The sequence below is a fragment of the Falco naumanni genome, chromosome 15, assembly GCF_017639655.2.
Source record: "Falco naumanni isolate bFalNau1 chromosome 15, bFalNau1.pat, whole genome shotgun sequence".
Lineage (NCBI taxonomy): Eukaryota > Metazoa > Chordata > Aves > Falconiformes > Falconidae > Falco > Falco naumanni.
In genome coordinates, this window is record NC_054068.1 from 4,581,059 (window position 1) to 4,600,223 (window position 19,165).

Below are 19,165 nucleotides of genomic sequence, written 5' to 3' on the forward strand. Positions count from 1 at the left end.
TAAAATAACCAGGTTCAGAAGCAATTATTAGTGAAGATAGAAATATCCAAGAGGAAACCCCAGAATGTCACCTGAGGCATTCAGAGACCTTTGTAGCGTAATTCAGGAAGATGTAGTGCGGAGGTGTGAGCATAAATCTTGAGCCAGGACACGATCTTCCCCATTTGACACCTTGATCACTTATGCTTAGTGCAAGAGTGCAAGCAAAATGCCAGTGAGTCACTTCCTTGCATGCAAACACCGCTGACAAGCAAAGAGCAAACAAACAATATCTTTTTTATAATAACACATTTATAATGCCTTATGGTTTGTGAATATACCAGGGAATAAAGGAGCTGGCATATCATCCTAATGTTGCTACAGAAATACAAATCTTATGTGGACTGCCTAACATTTGGTTTTTTTAAATAATGTGGAGGTGGCACAACTTGAATGGTTTTACCTATTTTAGATGGGCATTCTGATAATGCAGAGGTAATAAAGAAATTCATAAAACCAGAGATTAAGAGCAAATATAACATAGCTAATGGGTCATATTCCTTCAGGGTCCCTTGGACACTAGTAAATTGCTAATATTTGGCTTCACAGTAAACCCACATAAGAATAGTAAGAATAATAATAGCAAAATTATTGTTACTATATTATAAAAACATTAGCTAAACTTGATCTGGCTCCTCTTAAGTACAGCTTCTGGATTTACAGTGTTGGTTTACTGGTTGTACTGGTTTTGGCTGGGATGGAGTTAATTTTCTTTATAGTAGCTCATATGGTGCGTGCTATGTATTGGATTTGTGACCAAACCGGTGCTGATACCACACCAGTGTGTTAGTTATTGCTGAGCAGGGCTGACACTGCATCGAGGCCTTTTCTGCTTCTCACCCCACCAGTGAGTAGGCTGGGGGGCACAAGAAGCTGGGAGGGGACACAGCCAAGGCCGCTGGTCCCAACTGAACCAAAAGGATGTTCCACACAGACACATGCAGCATAAACAGTAACATAATGGTCATTATTAGATGCTTGCTTGTGTTTTTTATTCATTTTTAATTATCTGCTTTTCTTTTTGGGTAAATCAAGTCTAATATAATTCTTGATAAGGCTATTTTACTGTGTCTGTTTCCTTCTTGGTATTATTTTGAATTGATTTCAATATTAATTTTTTCCAGCTAGAGGCCTGTCCAGATGGGCTATGCAGCAAGGCAGTCACCTGGATAGCGTGCAACAGCCTGTCCTTTCCCCTGCAGCACCACCTCGCTCTGTTAAAGGAAGGTAAGTAAAGCAAATCAAGCAAGCCTAAGAATCCATAAAGGAACTGATAGAAGGGGCTCATTGAAATGAAAAGTATCACTGAGATTTCCAAATAAGATAAAATGTGGATTTTTAGCATGCTGTTTAAAGAAAAGGTCCGGCCACAAACATAAGGAGCCAGACTTACATGTAAGGAATTTGTGATCATGACTGCCGAAGTCTGGATGTATTTGGTTTAGGGATTCCAGCTAGGACTAAATTCTCATTAACAACTTGATCTCCCAGGGTAGTGAAAAGCAAGAGTTGAGGACTCTGATCTCCCAGACCACCTCAAAAATAGCACTTCCAGATCGCAGTGAAGCTTAGTATCCTTAAAGGGCATTGTTCAATCCTGACTCAAAGGAAGTAACACTAGCTTTTGTGTTGGCAAAACTCCTCTTGATATTTAGGAGATCCCTGAAGGTCTTCATGCTAAGGACAGGCACTTGTATATGATGAATGCACAGCAACTGTAGCACTGAATTTCTGTACTATCCATAGGCTGAAACTTCAGCAGAGGGAATCTGTCAGCACAAAGTTTATAAATACCACATAAATTCAAGCAGATAGTGACTGCTTCACCAACAGCTTGTAAATAAAGGGCAATATATGTTGATTTATGGGCAGACCTGAAGAAAAGCTTGTGTATTTCACATCATATTGACAGATACAATGAATGTTACTACCTTATCTTGCCTTTTCTGAGTAAACAAATATTAAAACTAGTTAGTTCAGGTTTAATTGGGAATATGCTTTTTCCTATGCTAGTTTTTGAAGGCTAGCTTCTCTCTCTCAATATAAGCATGCTTTTGATTCTCCCTGTTGCCCCATCTGCCTCTTCAAGCACTACCCCATTCCTTCTCCCTTTCATCTAAAAGCTCTATAGTCCCTCTCTGCTTTCTTTCTACTGAAATTGCTTATCAACTGGATCTTTTCTGACCTATCAGCTGCCTTCAAGCCATTTAATCACATGCCTGGAAATCTGATGTTTGCTTGGCTCCTGTGACTATCCCCTCCTGTCATTTTACTATGATTTCTCTAATGGCTTTTCCAGCATGTCCTTCTGTACCATTCCCTCCATCCCAGGTTTCTGGGGAAACCTTTTTCACCCCCGCTTTAATTTCTTCCCCTTCTCTGTGACACCATTCATACACATCCAACAATCTCTTCAGTGCTGACAGACCAGAGATCTTACTCTCTTTACCTGCTTTCCCATTTAGACTAAAATGTCGACCTCTAGCTCTGATACCTTTTCAATGTTTAGCTGGCAGCTCTGCACAGGTAAAATGAGCTCTTAAACCTTTCCCCTAAAGCACTCCTTTCTAGTTCTTCCTTTTATGGCTCAGGACAACACTATCATCCTGCCTCTCACTCAAATCTAAAACCAGACCCAAACTGGAGAAGGTTTTTGTCACGGAATCTCCTTTCTAGGTCCGTATATTTAGGTTATGTCTTAATCTAGAGGATTATTTTTCACATATTGTCCAAAAGTGCTTTTTCTAGCCATTCAAACAGCTAAATCTCCTACCCAGGCTCTCCTCAGTTAGCAGTTTTACAACATCTTTTCAAGCTCTTGACAAATTCAAGGTACCGTGTGTTCCTACCCTGTCAATCTTTTGCTGTACGGAGCATTTTCCTAGTCCATAACTTTGACAAAACCTCTGTTACTGTGACTCCTTCAAGGCCTCTTCCCTCTCAAGTTATCACTACACGACCTGTTTTTCCTCTCATTCATAGCCCATGATATCAGCTTTCATTGACACGTTTTCAATGAAACCTGTTTGGGCTTTTCCCCAGGCTTTCTCATGTAATAGGAGGAGCTCCCTGCAAGCAGCTATAAAATGCTGTCTCCTTAACATCTGCTTTTGCTGACACCTCTACAAAAATCTTAGCATTGGCAAAGGGTGCCAAGACTGCTATGAATTCAGCTCAGCCCTTTTGCCAGCCTTAACTGGTTGTGTTAAAAGAATTACCTTAGGATAGCATTATATCCCTCTGCTCATTAATGCTGACTTGACCCTTTTATAAAGGTGGATGACTAAAGGAGTAGGTTTTGGCTTTTAAAATCAGATTCAACATTCAGAATTTTGGGCTGTAACATTTCAGTAGATAATAATCTTCGGTACTTCCAGTAAGAGCACTTGATTTCAAATCTGTCTTTGTTCTTTCTATTGCACACAAGGTTGATACAAAATTGTTCATGTCTAATAGAGAAGTTAATCTAACTTCTGTGGTCAATAACAAAGTTTATCAGTTACTTTCAAAAATATTCAAATATAGTCATATAAAGCATTATTTGACAAACATTCTGGCCAGTAACTAACTCCCTTAATACAAAATCTACAGAAATCAAGAACAAGTAAAGTATTGTGCAGAAAACTCCACGATGAATGTTAGCAGATCTGCTGAAATCAACAGAACTGCTCTATTAGAATTTTTTGGGGGATCTGATAAGCATCTGGTCCATATTTAAAATCTCTCTTCTTCCAGCTGGATTTCCAATGTTCATTATTGTTTTCTGTATAGGAATTGTAGTATTCTTGTTTGCTTTTTTTCTTGTTTATTTTTCCCATAATGAAGGACCAAATGAAAGTTCCAGAAATACATACTGCCAAATTATTAGGGTCTACTTCTTGAGTCCCACCTCCTAAATAGCTCAGCTACAGACTACTGACTTCTGGTATTATCTACTGACTACAATGGGTCTGTGTTGATTTTATTTTTTTTTTTTTTTTTGGACACATTCTTATGTATTTTATATGACATGTGTTTTAAAGTTTGCAGCTGGTAACAGCACATAAAAGATATTAGTATTTAAGGAATACTGTGAGCATAAAATGTGCAAATAATGTGTGCAGGGAGCACATCTGCTGATCCACACTCTCTTTTAGGCACTTAATGCCCTGGTAAGCCTGTGCCTGGCAGGTTTAGAGCCGAACACTAATGATCATTATGCCTAGTAATTATTTTATTTTCTTTGTATTGGCTGTTAAGAACAACACTGTCTCCATAGCTGGTCTCGGCACTCAAGAACTATTACACACCATGTGTTGTTTTAAACGTGATTTCTGTCTACCTACAAGTAATTTTCTGCATACGGCTGCAGGCGTGAAAGCCACAGAGGCGGTGTGTGCATCCTTGTTCTGACATGGTCACCCCAAACCTTTCCCTCAAGGTATCTGGGGAATGCATGAGCAGCATAAAGCTAGCATAGCTATATATAACTTCTTTCTGCAGAAATCACTCTCACTGAAGCCTCTAATGTGATCCTCACCAGTTTTAGAGGGTTTCTGACTATCCTGGTATTGTCTTCTCAGAAAAAGAAGGGAATCTTTTTCACCCCAAATCTCAATGAATTTGAGGTTGAAACAGCTACCCCCTACAGATACCATGTGCCCTTATTCCTGCAATTAAGATATTTAGTTTTAGTGTCAGGAAGAGCAGTAGGTATGCTTGTGACTGCAGCAAATTAGCCATTTCACTGAACAGTAATGCCTTGTGGAAAAGTTTATAAGGAAGAGAGAAGTAAATGAGTTTATCCTGAAAATTTTCAGCTTAAAGCATTGTATATAATTTGTTTCTCATTAATGTGAGTAAATTATTTCAAAGTTCTTAATGATAGGAAAAACACAGTATGCACTAGTACTGTGTTTGTGAAATGAGTGTCTCATAGTTCTGCTCAAAGCTTCAGTAGGCTCTCATGTATCAATGTCAATATTTAACTTCAGGAGCTGAAATCATGGTGCATGCTATGCAGTCAGCCAAAACTGGCAAGACAGTAGAGAAACATGCCAATCCAAAGCAATCAGCTTGCACATGGGACTAAGTTGCTCAGGCTGAAGTAATTTTCAAAAGGTATCTGTGTGTGTGTCTCAATGCTAATTTATTTATTGTAAGACTTTACTGGCAGATCTTAAACAGTGCTGATCTATGCCAAAGCACTCTTACCCTTCTGGCAAGGGCCCTGCTCCCTGTTGAATCCTTGTTTCTGCTTCACCTCTTCCTTGTCATATATACTCACTATGTCACTGTTCTTATGAAGTGCGAAATGTATGTGCATACAAGAAACACCAGCTGAAAGGAAAGTTCCTCAGATCAACTAAAGGATTAGCTATGTTTGCTTAAAAGTTTAGAAACATGTACAAATCAATCCAGGGCACTCCTACATTTATCACATAAAGCATCTTGTAATAGAATTCCTGTCCACTAGGAATATGAAGCACCATACTGGTAGTGATGGTAATTTCTAGTGAAAAGCAACTAAAATGTCCCAGATTACTATTTTTTTAATTGATATGTGTTTTATCTAGATACTTTGCTAAAGCAATGTTGCCTTCATTTGACCAATAGGAAATAAATGCTTCCTTTCTTTTCCAGTTCTTTCAAAACATAACAATTGCAGAACTGACTGCCTGCAGTCTGGAAGTATATTTCCTCGTGCTTTAATCTGATACATTTCAGCAAGTGAAATGAATAAGTACAGTTTTGAAATAATCGCATTGAACAAGTCTCCTATTTTTTCATCTTTATGCTGAAAATGAAATGCATCAAATGTAATGGCTAGCCAGCCTTCTACAGCAATGTATAACTGCTTAAGCAGTCAGTTCTCATCTTCCACAGCAGTACAGCTTAGTTTGCTATCAGGTTTTAATAAGTAGAACTTGAACATAAGTAGTCCAGACGCATTCAGATCTGTAGGTATACATTAACCCCAGCCTGAAATACTAAAAGAATCATCTGGAAAAAAAAAAAAACCCTTAGTAAATAATACTTTTCTCTCATTTATATTCTTATGCTTAGAAGCTATGGAAAAGGAAAAATCAAATTAGAAAATTTCCAGGTTTGGCTGTCTTGATTTCAACCTATTTCAGAATATTTCAAGAAGAACTCATAAGCATGACAGCTTACATAAGTGCTAAGAATGACATGTAAATTAAGTGTATGGCTAAAGTAAGGCTTTAGGATGTAGCCTGAAATACTCCAAACATCCATGGCCTTCCAAAGGACTTTGTAAGTATCAGTTGTCCAGTGGAGAAACAAAAGCAACATCATCTAACCTTTGCACACATTTTAGTCTATGCCTATTAGTTTTTAATATCACATTTAAAGCTGAATAACAAGCTGTCCACATTTTGAGGCATTTGGATGTTATAGAGTGGGAAAACATCCAACAACACAGACAGCTAAAAGAAACAAAAATCCCATGGTGTATAGTAGCTATTAATGACAGAAAACATATTTGAACTGGTCATTTATTCAGTTCTCGTTTTCAGCCATAGTCCACTAGAGAACAAATTCAGATGATAACTATCTGAAGTTATATATTTATGTGACTTTAAGAGGTTGTTCAGAAAAGAAATACAATATATTATATATCAACAGTTACTGTTGAGAACTGTTGAGAAAATGAAAACATAAAATGTTCATTTGAATTCACAACACTGAATGGTCTATCAAGCCAATCTCTTTAAATGTTCATTTCATGTCTACAGAATGACCATCAGGAACAATATTACAGCTCTTAGGGAAGGAGCTGTATTTGCTAGTAATGCTTTTCTCTTTTGCATTCCAAACACACATCTTCTAAACTGTCGTATTTTTTCATGTCTATACTTCTGGAACATGTTTGGATGGTTTAAAATGTGCATAAAATGCCATTTCCCAGCTAATTGACTCAATAAAATGTAATGTCATTAAGTACATTTTAAATATGCTGATGTACAATTTGAGAGTATTTCTATTTGTCATGTCTATATGACTAGGTATATAAACATCGTGTCTCCAATTATGTACATACATATGGACTTCTGTGCCATTTCAAGCCCCATTAACTTTAGGTGGGCTCCCAAAGCCAACTGCACAACAAATTGCAGGACTGAGTAGACCCGTAGAGAAATTAGAAGACTGGGCATAGAGGTCTGTTTCAAAGAGAGATTCAAATTGAAACCATCTTAATTTGAATGCAGTCCTTTAACCCCCCAAACCATCCTTTCCTTACTAAAGTCTAATGGACCAAAATCTTTAAGAAGACATGTAACAATGGTATTGTTCTCATACATACATTTGAGAAAGCATCTATATTCACTGATAATTTAGCGGTAACATGAATAATGTTTATATGGAGAAAAGCATCTGTAACAAATATAATAAGTATTAGAGTAATAGTGGATGTTGCTGCTGATATTATTTGTTTTAGGAAGTGAGATTTACATCACTGGAACTCACTAAACGTCAGTAATTTCAAATTACTTGCTTAGCATCACTTAGCTGCTACTTTAGGTACCCACATGATATGCACTTTAATGCAAGAATATAAATTAGAATAGTGCAACACCCACCCCACCCCCAACCTACCCCCTACCGCCTTTCACAGCAAAACACTCCCTATCTTGGTAGTTTTTGAAATTCTAGCCAATATAGGGAAATTTTACTTCTCAGATATGGGAAAATTTATCTTGCAAACTGTCCTAGTCTTTCTAATTAAACTGATATTTTTTTTAATTAAATGACACTGCTCTGAAGGGAAGAAAATTTCTATAGAAGATTAAAATATGATCAGATAACCTAAAAGGTAAAAAAAAAAGTATTTTTTTTAGCAATGTCACCTGTTGGGAATGGTCCTTTTTGGAATATATGGAATAGGGATGAACTCTCTCTTTTCTTGGGAAAAACAAAAATCCTACTAGCTGCGCCATGAAAAAAATACGCTACCTGATTTTCTAAAACTAAGCCAAGTAACTCACAATAAAGGCTGAAAACTGTGAATCTGCAGGTAACAAATCTGCACTTGTAATGGAAAGAGCAATGACCTTAAAGGTCTTTTCCATGTGAAACCTGCTATGATTTGTCTTAGTCTTATGCCATTCAAGAATGTGTTGCTTCAGTCTTCAGATATTTGATATTCCTGCACAAATAACATAGGATGTACAAGAGATACAGATGCTTCTCCTGCTTTGAAAAATGAACTGGGTGAAAGATAACACTGCAGTTTTAACTCCAGCTGTCTATGTTCAGGTAAATTCAAATCCACCAGTTTACTATAATTTGAATTTTTGTGATAGTTTAATACCAAATACGTAATTTTCAAGGGGGGGGTGGGGGGAAGACATTATTTCTATTTACCCTGTAGCTGCATTCCTCAAATCAGAAAAAAATTATGGTGTGGGATAGCAGGCATTAAACCAGGAAAAGTTGGTAGAAATTAATAAGTTAAATTCAAGGGTGTCACTAAGGCTTCTTTGCAATCACAGTACAGACATCTGTGCAAGCCTCTGTTTTTCAACACACCTGAGGCCTTTCACCCTCAGTTTAACAAATTAATTTCAATGTAGAGACCTCGAGCTTATTTAATTTCTTCATAGCAGTATTTCCCCCCCAGTCTCTTACCTTACATGCTGTTCATAATAATGGAATACTTTAAGCTCAAATCAACTTACAACTTTGTAGTCTGCTGGCAGTGTTAACAAAAAGAAGTTTCTTATCAATGGATGACAGTCAACTAAGATATCAAAAATATTTTTTTTCAACATGAAGTGTTTGAAGTCTAGTCTTCCTAACAAGAAAATTTAAGGAAAATATTATTGCTAGTGTAACTGAGTTACTAATAGAATTGCTCTGAATTCTGCTTCTTCAGGACATGGCTGTTGTGCTTTTAGTTCTTCTTTTTCCCTTGATTCAACACATTTGAATCTAACTTGATCTTTTATGCTGGTAGAATATAAAAGGAAACATTAAATGCAATTATCACTCTATGAATATGCCATTAAGTGAAATAATTATTGTCAAATCAAAAGTCCTGAATGCAAATATTCTTTTAAATAATGTTATAAACAATTTGTAATTGCTATAAAGTATAGTTCTGCCAGCTAGAGAAGTTATTTCGCAGTCTCCCATAGGGCCTGGGGCAGTTTTCATTGCCAACTTCATGACAACAATATACACAAATCTGGTTTTCTCTTAATCTTTCACTTTCTTTTTTTTTTTTTTCTCAGTCACCTGTATGTAACTTAAGGCCTAACAGTTCTTTGATGCATGCCTTTGATTTGGCTTGTTCTGACCAAGTTCCGTATGGAAAGTTACTCTGCCATGTCATTGCCAGTGGGCAAAAAGAACAGCTTTACCAACCCCTATATATCTTGAGAAGAGATTGCTGTTAAAGGTTTTCTAAACATATTAATGACAACTTGTGAAATTGATGATAAATAAAAGCTTTCAAGGTCAGCTGTTCTCCTTTTTAGGTCTGGTTCAACCAATACCCAAATGAAATACCAGTGACCAATTTGCAATAAGGGGCACATTTCCCCCTATCTCTCTCTTCCCACATCCCTATGGAATGTTGTAGATACTCTTTTACTAAAAATGATGAGGAGCCTTCCAGAGGGAACTTGTTTATAAATCTAGTCTTATTTAGCACATCACTTTGGTTACATTCATTCTGAAAAGGAGCTATTTTACCTGCGTCAGTTGAAAACATGAGATGACTGAGACGACAGAGCAGTAAAGGACAACACGGACAACCTCAGACCCAGCACCAGACAGCTGCATAACACAATTTCTCCCACTTTTTGTCTTCCTCAAGTAACTAATTTCTGCAGTCTTTCTTCCTGACTAGGAAGCCAGATCTATTTTTTTGATCTGTTCTTTTAGAATTTAGTAATTCAGGTTGAGCAAAATTTAGTACATTTTGGTTCTATCTTTCCTCCAGTAGTGGCTGGGAAAAGCTGACAGAGGACAAGATGCCACTACACTACGTCTCACCTTAAACATCATATCTGCAATAATGACAGCCTTAATATTCTTTCCAATATTTAATAGCATGAACTATTAGAACTTCAGAAAGTCCTCTACTTGTCCACTATACATCTTCCCAGCTTGACTTCAGTGATTCCCAGTGGTAACAAGTTAGGTTAAATACAAAAGATGCACCTTTTTTTTCAATCAACTCTGTATTCACCATCTTTTAATCCCATGAAAGACCTTACTCTCTTGTTGTGGAAAACCAGCAATCTGTCCACATACTTTGGCATCCTGTATTTTCTATTTCTGACTAACAAGAACTCCTAAATATTTCTTCTTCCAAGTATATCTACCTTTCCAAGGGCTTCTGGGCAACTGCAGTCTGTATCCCATTATCCCTCAATATACTGAACACAGTAGGGCTGCTACAGAATAAGCAAAACTGCTCCTTTTAGCATGCATTACAGTTTTAATCAGGCTCTTCAGTTCTATGCTCAGATACTTCAGAAATCTACCACATATGACTTCCTTCATGATTTATGAAGGAGGCACATATTCTAAGTATAGATAATAATTGCATCATTTAAATGATAATACCAAGATGTTTTGTATGGGGAGGAGATTCATGCAGGGCATTTTTACCATGAACAGCTCTTTCATAAGGCTATCTATCCTCACAGCAGATGTCAAATACAAAAAGAAATACTTTGGCATGAATAACAAAGTTCATTTGACTGAAGGATTTACCTCCTAGGAACAAGAGCCTCATAAAACATAAACATTGGGAGCAAAGTGAGCCACGTAAGGGCTTTTGCAAAAATTAAACCCATAACTTGCCACTAGAAATGGGATGTTTCATCTGTTCAATAAGCACTAAAGTTCTCTTTGTTTTTATGGCATCGTAATCTTTGATTACTCTGATAAATATTTGGACTATAGAAAACATTGCAATGGAACTAATCGCAGTTATAAAAAAACCCTATGTGTGAAAATGAATTGGGAATGCAATGATACCAGCACATTCTAGAGAAGTTCAAATACAGAACGACATTATTTTAACTGGCTCCTGGCCTCATTCTTTTACGTCTCCATGTAGTCATTTACACCTGAGGAAAATGGTTATGAAAATTGTTATGTGTGCTGGCTTTGCATAAGCATGATAAGGTGACTGTACCAGACATGGAATAACCAGCCTCACTTTGTGTGACTGGCTGAACCCAAACCCCACAACTGAATAGCAGAAAATTTTAACAAAAACCGTGGTCCTGTGTTGAGGATTAGGTCTCCCCATGCTGAAGTCTATTGTGGAATTCAGACTGTCACTCACAACAACCATGTATAAAACAGCCTCTGTCCCAAGAGGGAGATCTTTCCTTCCCCTTCCTTTCAACACACTTACTATTTCTCTTTGTTTTGGTTTTATTACTCAGACAACAGAAACGAACATCATCCTGCTGGCAGAGTATGTGCGTAATCTTACTCCACTCTTTGTTTAAAATTACAGCTCCCTCCATACTTATTACAGTACTCTGAATTAATGTAAGGTATCAGAAAGGCTCCAGGCATGTCTGTATTGTTCACAGTGTAAAGACTCTTCAGTGCTATTTACTCTTTTACAGTAAGAGAGGGAATCCCTGTCATTCAGAGCACCATTCAGGTGCCAGAGGCCTATATGCTGCCCACAGTCCAGCTGGACAAGATCTGTAATCAAGAGGAGCAATGCAAGAAGAGCTTTCCAGTCCCTAAAACTGCTTTTTAAAATTCAACATAAGGAAAATGATCAGGCTTCTTTGGGGGATAGAAGAAAGCAATGCAAATACTTTCAAAAGCAAAAAGCTTTTCTCTACTTCATTGTATTCTGAGCAGATGCATTAATGTAAATAAAGTTCAAGTGCAAATCATGTCAGATATGAAAGTAATTGCTGTGGTGAAAGTCATGCCTAGTATAGCACCAGCAACATTTATGAAGTAGTAACAAGAATATATTTGAATCAATGGGCTGCATATTTATATCACTGATGTAACAGTGTCACGTACTGTCAAATATTTTTAACAAATTACTTCTAACAGCTGAAGTCTGTATTTGGTTCCAGCAGACTGCACCCAGAATAACCGAGCCAAAGCCAGTGGAGATACTTCAGGTGTCACTGATTGGAACAAAGAACTTGAATTCGCACTTAGCATTTATATAGTCCTTTTCATCTTCAAAGAGCATCACAAACATTAGCTAGTTCTAATTCTCTTACAATGACCTTCATGCTAACCTTTTGGGATAAAAGTAATATATTATAAGACAAAACCTGACAAAATGTGTAATCAAGCATACAACACGCCTCAGATGTGTAAACTATCTCTGCCTTGACCTCTATCTCTGCCTCATGGTAGATTTTATCTCATCAAGAATATAAGGCCTTTCACCATGACTCAGGTATTAATTCACCAGACAATGTATTTTACTAACATAGAAGTATGATAATAATCCTTGAATAACAGATTTACTCTCATAGTTGTAGGATACAGCTATTCCTTTTTAGCAGACAAGAAATAAAAAATAACACTGCATCAAAACTTTTGCTGGAAGCCGCCACAGGACAAGCCAGGGACATATCTAACTTAGATGCTGGGATCCCATGGCTTTGAATTCCTACTGTTCAGTCGTTTTGGGATTTTTAAAAAAAAAAAAAAAACAACCCAAAAAACCCACAAACCACCTCCTTCCAATTCAAATTAGGGATCTTGTCTCTTTTAGAAAGCTTTCTCAGAAGCTTCCTTTACACATCAGTTCTCTCTGCCCTCCAACCCCGACTTGCAATTTCATTATCAATTCTGGATGGCTCTAAGCCCAGAATCTTGAATAAGTTCCTCATGTTCCAGTTGCTTGCGCACTTTATACAGAGGAATAGATTGAAGCAGACAGTACTCATTTTCATGGTGACCCTGAACAGCTATTGTTAGAAGTACACCTTTAATCTCCTGTTTCTGTTCTTGAATTGAATTCAAGTGGGGAGAGATGAAAGAAAGTGTCTCACAAATCTGCTACTACAGCTGGTGCTTCTTAGTTTATCACATGCTAGCTCTAATTCCCTTTGATTCTGCTTAAAATTATTGCTTCTCTTTTTTAATTTGACAACCAGGCATTTGTTGCTATTTTTTGACTATGAAACCCCCTCCCCTCCCTCTGCCTTATAGCTACTTCCTCAGGAAAAAAACCACCAAAATTTACTGCATTATGATATCAATGTATGAATTCAACTTCTCCCTTGGTAGGTTTGCTTATGCAGCGTACAAATGAGCAGCTAAATAATACTTCATTACTTACAGTTCAGGAAAAGACTTACAAAATAAACTGAAGAGTGAAAGAAGGATAAGGGTCATGCTGATATGAAGGGCATCAGTTGCACTGCAGTCCATTTTGGATTTCTTGCAGGAACACACTTGTAATTTCAGTTCTGTGTTGTTAGTCAGAGGTGGTTTTCCAGAATCTGTCACTGAGATTGGGATGTTGTAATTGGCCTTTTTCAGGTTTTGAAGCAGGATGACCTGGGCATGAGTATCTGCAAAGGATAAGGGGAAAATGAGCCAAAGAGTGGTTGTTTGGAAGGCAAGAGGAATCTGCAAATACCAGACGTGCCACAGTTACTCATGGAAATTAAGAATAAAATGAGAACACTCTAAGGAAAAGATTAAAGAATTGAATTGCAGGTAAGAAGAGGCAGTACAGAAATTCATTCATGGGCTGAGAGCTAATTGCAAACTTATTCTAAACCCCATCAAAAGAAAGACTTTGAAGATCCCCTTTTGTTTGGTCTGCAAATTATTAGCAGAATTTGCCTGTGGAAACTGCTATACTAATGAAATGTTGAGGCATCTCATCCCCAAAGCAACACAAGAGGGAAGAATACGTCTATTTCCTAAAGGAAAAAACTCTTCTTGCAAGGAAGTACAGGCAAAACTACTTCCCCAGCTTGACTGAGAAGGCAGTAAAGGGAAGCAATGCCCCTTCAAATTCACAGATCTGCTCCACTTGAGCAATAGTGGCTCATAACAGCTCTTGGTACCCAGGTGAGTGCCTTAACTCTTTTAGGAGGTTTGATGTTTGGAGAACAGCAAAGAAAATAACACCTCCACTTGCAAGTACAGGCATCACACCAGTCTTTAGTTTTTTCTAAGAAGAATATAAAATTAACTGCTAGAGATTTGATAGTGACAGAGATAAATGATACATGCTAGAAAACAAATAGAAATAACCTACATTAAAAACAAATGTAGTACTTTGTGCCCACAATTTGCCATACAAACCTTCTTGCAACTGCACAGCATGTGCTTTGACCCTCTTAGCAATAACATATGGTCCCAGTGCATTTGGGCATTTTATTTGTGAAGACTCTGTACTTAAAATCAGGAAAATTTTCAGGTACATTGCTAAAGCCCATGAAAAAGTTTCATGCTGTCCTAAAGCAAAGCCTTGTGCGTCTCATGCAAACAAATTCCATGCCATGAAATGTGGCAATCTTTGCAAAACTATGCCATTAGTTGTCTTTCATACAAAGCTGAAAGAGAAAAGTTTGGTCAATGTAATGAGAAGAGGAGAAAAAGTTCAGATTTCAGAGGAAAAGCAGACAGGTGGTATGTCCCACCAGGCAGCTGGTCCGAGCCAAAACAGCATGGTGTAAAAGCTGCAGCAATGGGTCCATCCTGCAAGACTCATGAATTCAGCTGCTCCTGAATTCACATAATGGGTAGCCTCAGGGCGAGTATACTGGGATGTAGAGGTGGGAGGACCAAATGCATAAGGAAAAAAATAAATGTAATTGACTTACTGTTAAGCTTGGTGATTCTCCACAACTTTTCTGGGCCAGATTGCTTACTCAGTTCAAATTTGAAGGGATCTGTGTTGGGATGAAGGTCTTTGTCTGACGCTCCTAGTACCACTACCCTGAGATCTTTCGCATCGTCACAAACTTTTGCCAGTGTTGGATAAAGGGATGGGACATTGTCATTGACATCCTGCAAGGTGATGTGTAATGTTCCTGTACCTGTAGCAGGAGGGTTACCTATACAAAAAAACCAAACACATGTTTATTAAATCATAATTCCATAAACACTTCCTCTTATTTGTACCTGCATGCTTGCAGAGGAAATAATTTTTATAGTTCTTACCTCTGTTATATGAAAATTATGGCTTTAAAAACCTGATGAGTCGGTATTGTAAATTTGTTGCTGTATTTTCAGAATGCAGACTGCCTGATTCTCTACAGTATGGATAATTATTCTAAGGAAACCTCTGGGAGAGGAATATTTTGAAGTTAAAATGAGATTAGGACATGAATAGATATCTGGAAAACAATCTGTTCATAAACACATACTGAGAGAAACATAGTAGGAAACATCCCCTAGATAGACAGCACGGCATTAAAATAATCAAGAACAAGACAAGTAAGAGGAAAAATGAGAGCAGAGGGGAATCAATTTTTGTGGTGGGTGCCCATAAACAGAACAGGACCAGATCGTTCCCCAGCAACCCTTAGGGCCACATTTAGTTATGTCAGCAGAAGTGAAACCTGTCAACATGCAACTCTGGAAGATGAGATCTTTTATCTACCCAGAGCCAGCCTGCGTTAGCAGTGGAGTTTCAAGCTTTCCCAAATTGTCAGCCTGCCTCAGCCCTGACCTGAAAGAATCAGCTTCAGAGGTGTGTATGTTGTTTATTCACCATGGTACTGCTACAAGCCTTTGTGCCAAGGCTGTGACTGACAAACCAGCCGTGGCACTGCCAGTGTTTGTAACGTCTGCCCACTGGGAGCCAGACTGAGACTAGCACCTCATTTCAGGGAGGTCAGAGAGGAGCTGACAAGTGATAATAATTTTTAGTCACTACAGATGTGGCCCATGTTGAGCCAGTAACCTACTGCTTTCAGTCTAGAGCTCAGTATCTTATTACGGATCCCTTTGCCATCCCATTTTACGTGATCCAAGATTTTTAAATGCACATTACTTCCTTAGTTGTATACTGTACTTAATAATTATTTCTCCTTTGAAATGCTGCGCTTCTGGTTTATGTTATTCGTTCTGCTGGTTTGGTACACAAGATCTATGATCTCTGCACATCCCTTAGCTATAAACACTTAGCAAGTAGAAAGGATTCAAGAGGTTGCACTTAACCTGTAAAGCACTAGTGCAGTGTGTCATGGTAGTTTTAAGTTTAGCACTGAAAGAGGTGCACTTTAGCATAATTACCCTGCCTATAGCAGCCCAATAAACTATGGAAATACTGCTGCACTGTGAGTGCATCCTAAGGGAGAAGTAAATACCCTGTGGTCCAGATCTGATAAACTACTAAGTGTAGCAGAATGCAATTAGTCCTTTCAATAACAAATGTTACTAATGGTGACACTTCATCTGTTTCATGCACATAGAAATGCTTAACAAAGGCAGAATTTTCATAGTTCTTTAGCTTCCCCCCCGCCTCCTCATCCTGCACTTTGTCATCAGAAGGGTTAGGGTTGAATTCTTTTTAATGAAAAAGAAATTATTTTTCACTTTTTATTGGACTAATTGAATTTGCAGAAAGACTCCAATACATTTTTTGTTCTTGATATGTTATTAAGTAAAGTCATACGGCAGAATGGATGAAAAGACATTCGAGTATTTGAAATATGATCATAAAAGCCAGCCTTTCATGCACTTAATTAAACTGCTGTCTTTAATTTTGAATGCATTATTTCCACACTGGACTGATAATGTCTTATGCACTGCCCTTCTTATCTTTCTCTGAAGTCAGTAATATTAAAATCTGCCTTTTGAAATTAAGAAGCCAACAGCATTATGAACGTACTGTTATTTTGTCAGACGCAGATATGGCTGCATTTCCTCTGCCGCGCAAATGTTTCACTCTCTTTATATGGCTTATGGGCCAGTCAACTATTACACACAAATTGAGAGAAAGGAAATTGCTTCTGTCCATTTCAATGACTTATTCTCTGGTTGGTTTATTCATAATGATTTAAACAAAATCTTTTGGTGATTTATGAAGACCTCCAAAAGAAAAATAAGCAAATGTCAAGGTCATAAAGTGAAGGTTGTTAACACGCTTGTCATAAAAAATACAGCAAGAAATGAATCAATGAAAAATGGTCACAACATATCCATTGGGAATATATGACTTTCATAAATTTGACAGTATTATGCCTTTGAAATAATTAAAAAAAAATCCCATGATCTCCAGACTGCTTTGGTTTTGAAATGAAAGATTTCCATAGCATATTTTAATTCTGAAATAAAACTTCTCCTAATTTGTATTGTAAAACCTTGTGGCTGAAAGCAGAATTAATGCATAAACCAAGACACAAAGGGCTCTGTCCAATAGCCCTTGGGAGCAGCTTTTCAAAAGAGCTTTGCCCCATTTTTGTCACTGAACTGAATTGGCCATTCCTCCTGAAGGTGAACACTTTAAACCTTTAGTTGTCTTCAGAGTCATTTGGGACGGAGATATTTTCAAATTCCTGCTAAGCTCCGGTAAGTGTCATAGCTGTGATTATATTATGACAAACATGGATGAAACAGCATTACTCGTGTGTGTAAAAAACTAAAACAGAGACTGAAGGATGCTTAATTTCATACTGCAAGAAAGTGAAATCTTAGTATTTAATCCGGATTTAATACTCTAGGGCAAGGCTGAGAACTTTAACAAGTTACCTTCATTGAGACCAACATGCAAATAAAATCTTTCAAATTAGGTCTGTGGGACTGAAACTTTGGTCAGCAGCACAAAAAACATACAGATTCAACTTAGAACATGCTACAACTGGGAATGTGCAATACACTTATCTGAACTGGATCAGGACTGGTAATGTCTTCATATCCTGGCATTAGACTGCATACAAAACTACTAATAGCAGCCTTCAGTTAGGCAATAGCTACTGCTGTCGTAAGATGCAACAAGTGAAAAATAGACTAAGAAAAGTAGTTCTGTTCTATGAGTTAGAGAGTGCATAGAATATGATGAGGTCTGTTGTCTGGGAGCTAGAATCTGTAATGCAAGGGACTGTTACCACAGTATGTAGATGTTAAATTGGATTTTAGTGCTATCAGCATAAACCACGTTGCTACCTTTAGTTAAAAAAAAATAGTTTCAAAAGAAATATTATAGAAACAGAAGCTTTGTGTACTTCTGTATACTTGAATTTTAAAGAAAAGCCATGTAGAATCATATTAGAATTATTAAAGTCTTAAATTTTAAGCCCTCTATAGGAGCACACAGCCAAGAAATTTGAAAACTGGCATTCAGTTTTGGTCCAAAAAATTCCTGTAGGAACAATGATGACATTTAGACATTTAACTACCCAAATGACACTGCCAATCAGGTAGTTAGTTTCTTAAAAGATACCAATTATGCACAATGATGGCCATGGACTAAGATGACATTTCTCTTAAGTATCAAGACTTTCATAAAATGGCATGTCTAACAAGCAATCATATGGTTGAATGGCTGATGATGCATTTAATCTAAGCATAACATTTTTATGGACAGGAACAACCATTTCATGTTCCACTTTCTAGTTTTTCTACAGAAATGTGATGCTATTGTGTACAGAGGTCTAATACGGCTGAGCTGTGCTCCATGAAATTAAAGACAGTATCTGGACTGCTTTGAAGCTGAATTAAGGTATTCCTAATCAGATCACATTGAAATACCAACGGCTTTCATTTTTTTTGAAATGACAGCAAAAGTACAGAGTTAGGAATTGCCACACAGCAGAAGAGATTTTATCTGGTATGTCTCGCACAGTAAGAAACCAACCACCCCTAAAACAACAGTGAAAGCTGAGAACAATTTTAGAAGTATCCAAAGAAAAAGTCATAATGTGATGGAGGGCTGCCTACACAGCACCTTACTTCTTTACATGATGTAAACACACTTTCACTTCTAATTTGCCTTCCTACTGTTAGCATCGTAGAAGACAGAAGGATCCATGCTGGGTAAGTCCATAGCCATGTCTCGGTGTCTCACTGTATCGCGTGCACACATATCTACAGAGGCTATGAAATAGTCAATGCAGATGCGAATAACAATGTAGCTTCAAATTATTAATATGAACATTGGTTTTATATGTTTTAACTCAAAGTGTAACTTTCACAGAGCATT

General features: G+C 37.4%; 1 protein-coding gene and 1 long non-coding RNA gene across 3 annotated transcripts in view; one reads left to right on the forward strand and one right to left on the reverse strand.

The window, feature by feature from the left end:
- LOC121097739 overlaps positions 1–19,165 on the forward strand; it is a 45,395-nt gene that overhangs the window by 19,171 nt on the left and 7,059 nt on the right. Inside the window, exons 10-12 of the long non-coding RNA XR_005831067.1 lie at positions 1,164–1,266; positions 13,543–13,722; positions 18,580–18,685. This is a non-coding gene — a long non-coding RNA (uncharacterized LOC121097739). The remainder of the gene's footprint in view (positions 1–1,163; positions 1,267–13,542; positions 13,723–18,579; positions 18,686–19,165) is intronic.
- The window catches only part of CDH13 (cadherin 13), a 504,987-nt gene that overhangs the window by 421 nt on the left and 485,401 nt on the right, over positions 1–19,165 (reverse strand). Inside the window, exons 12-13 of one of the 2 annotated variants that reach the window (XM_040614995.1) lie at positions 14,841–15,074; positions 13,359–13,574 (exon numbers count right to left, since the gene is read on the reverse strand). In XM_040614995.1, coding sequence (XP_040470929.1) covers positions 13,359–13,574; positions 14,841–15,074 — 450 coding nt within the window. Of the gene's footprint in view, positions 1–13,335; positions 13,575–14,840; positions 15,075–19,165 lie in introns of those variants that run through there. The other variant, XM_040614994.1, reaches the window with a different exon arrangement.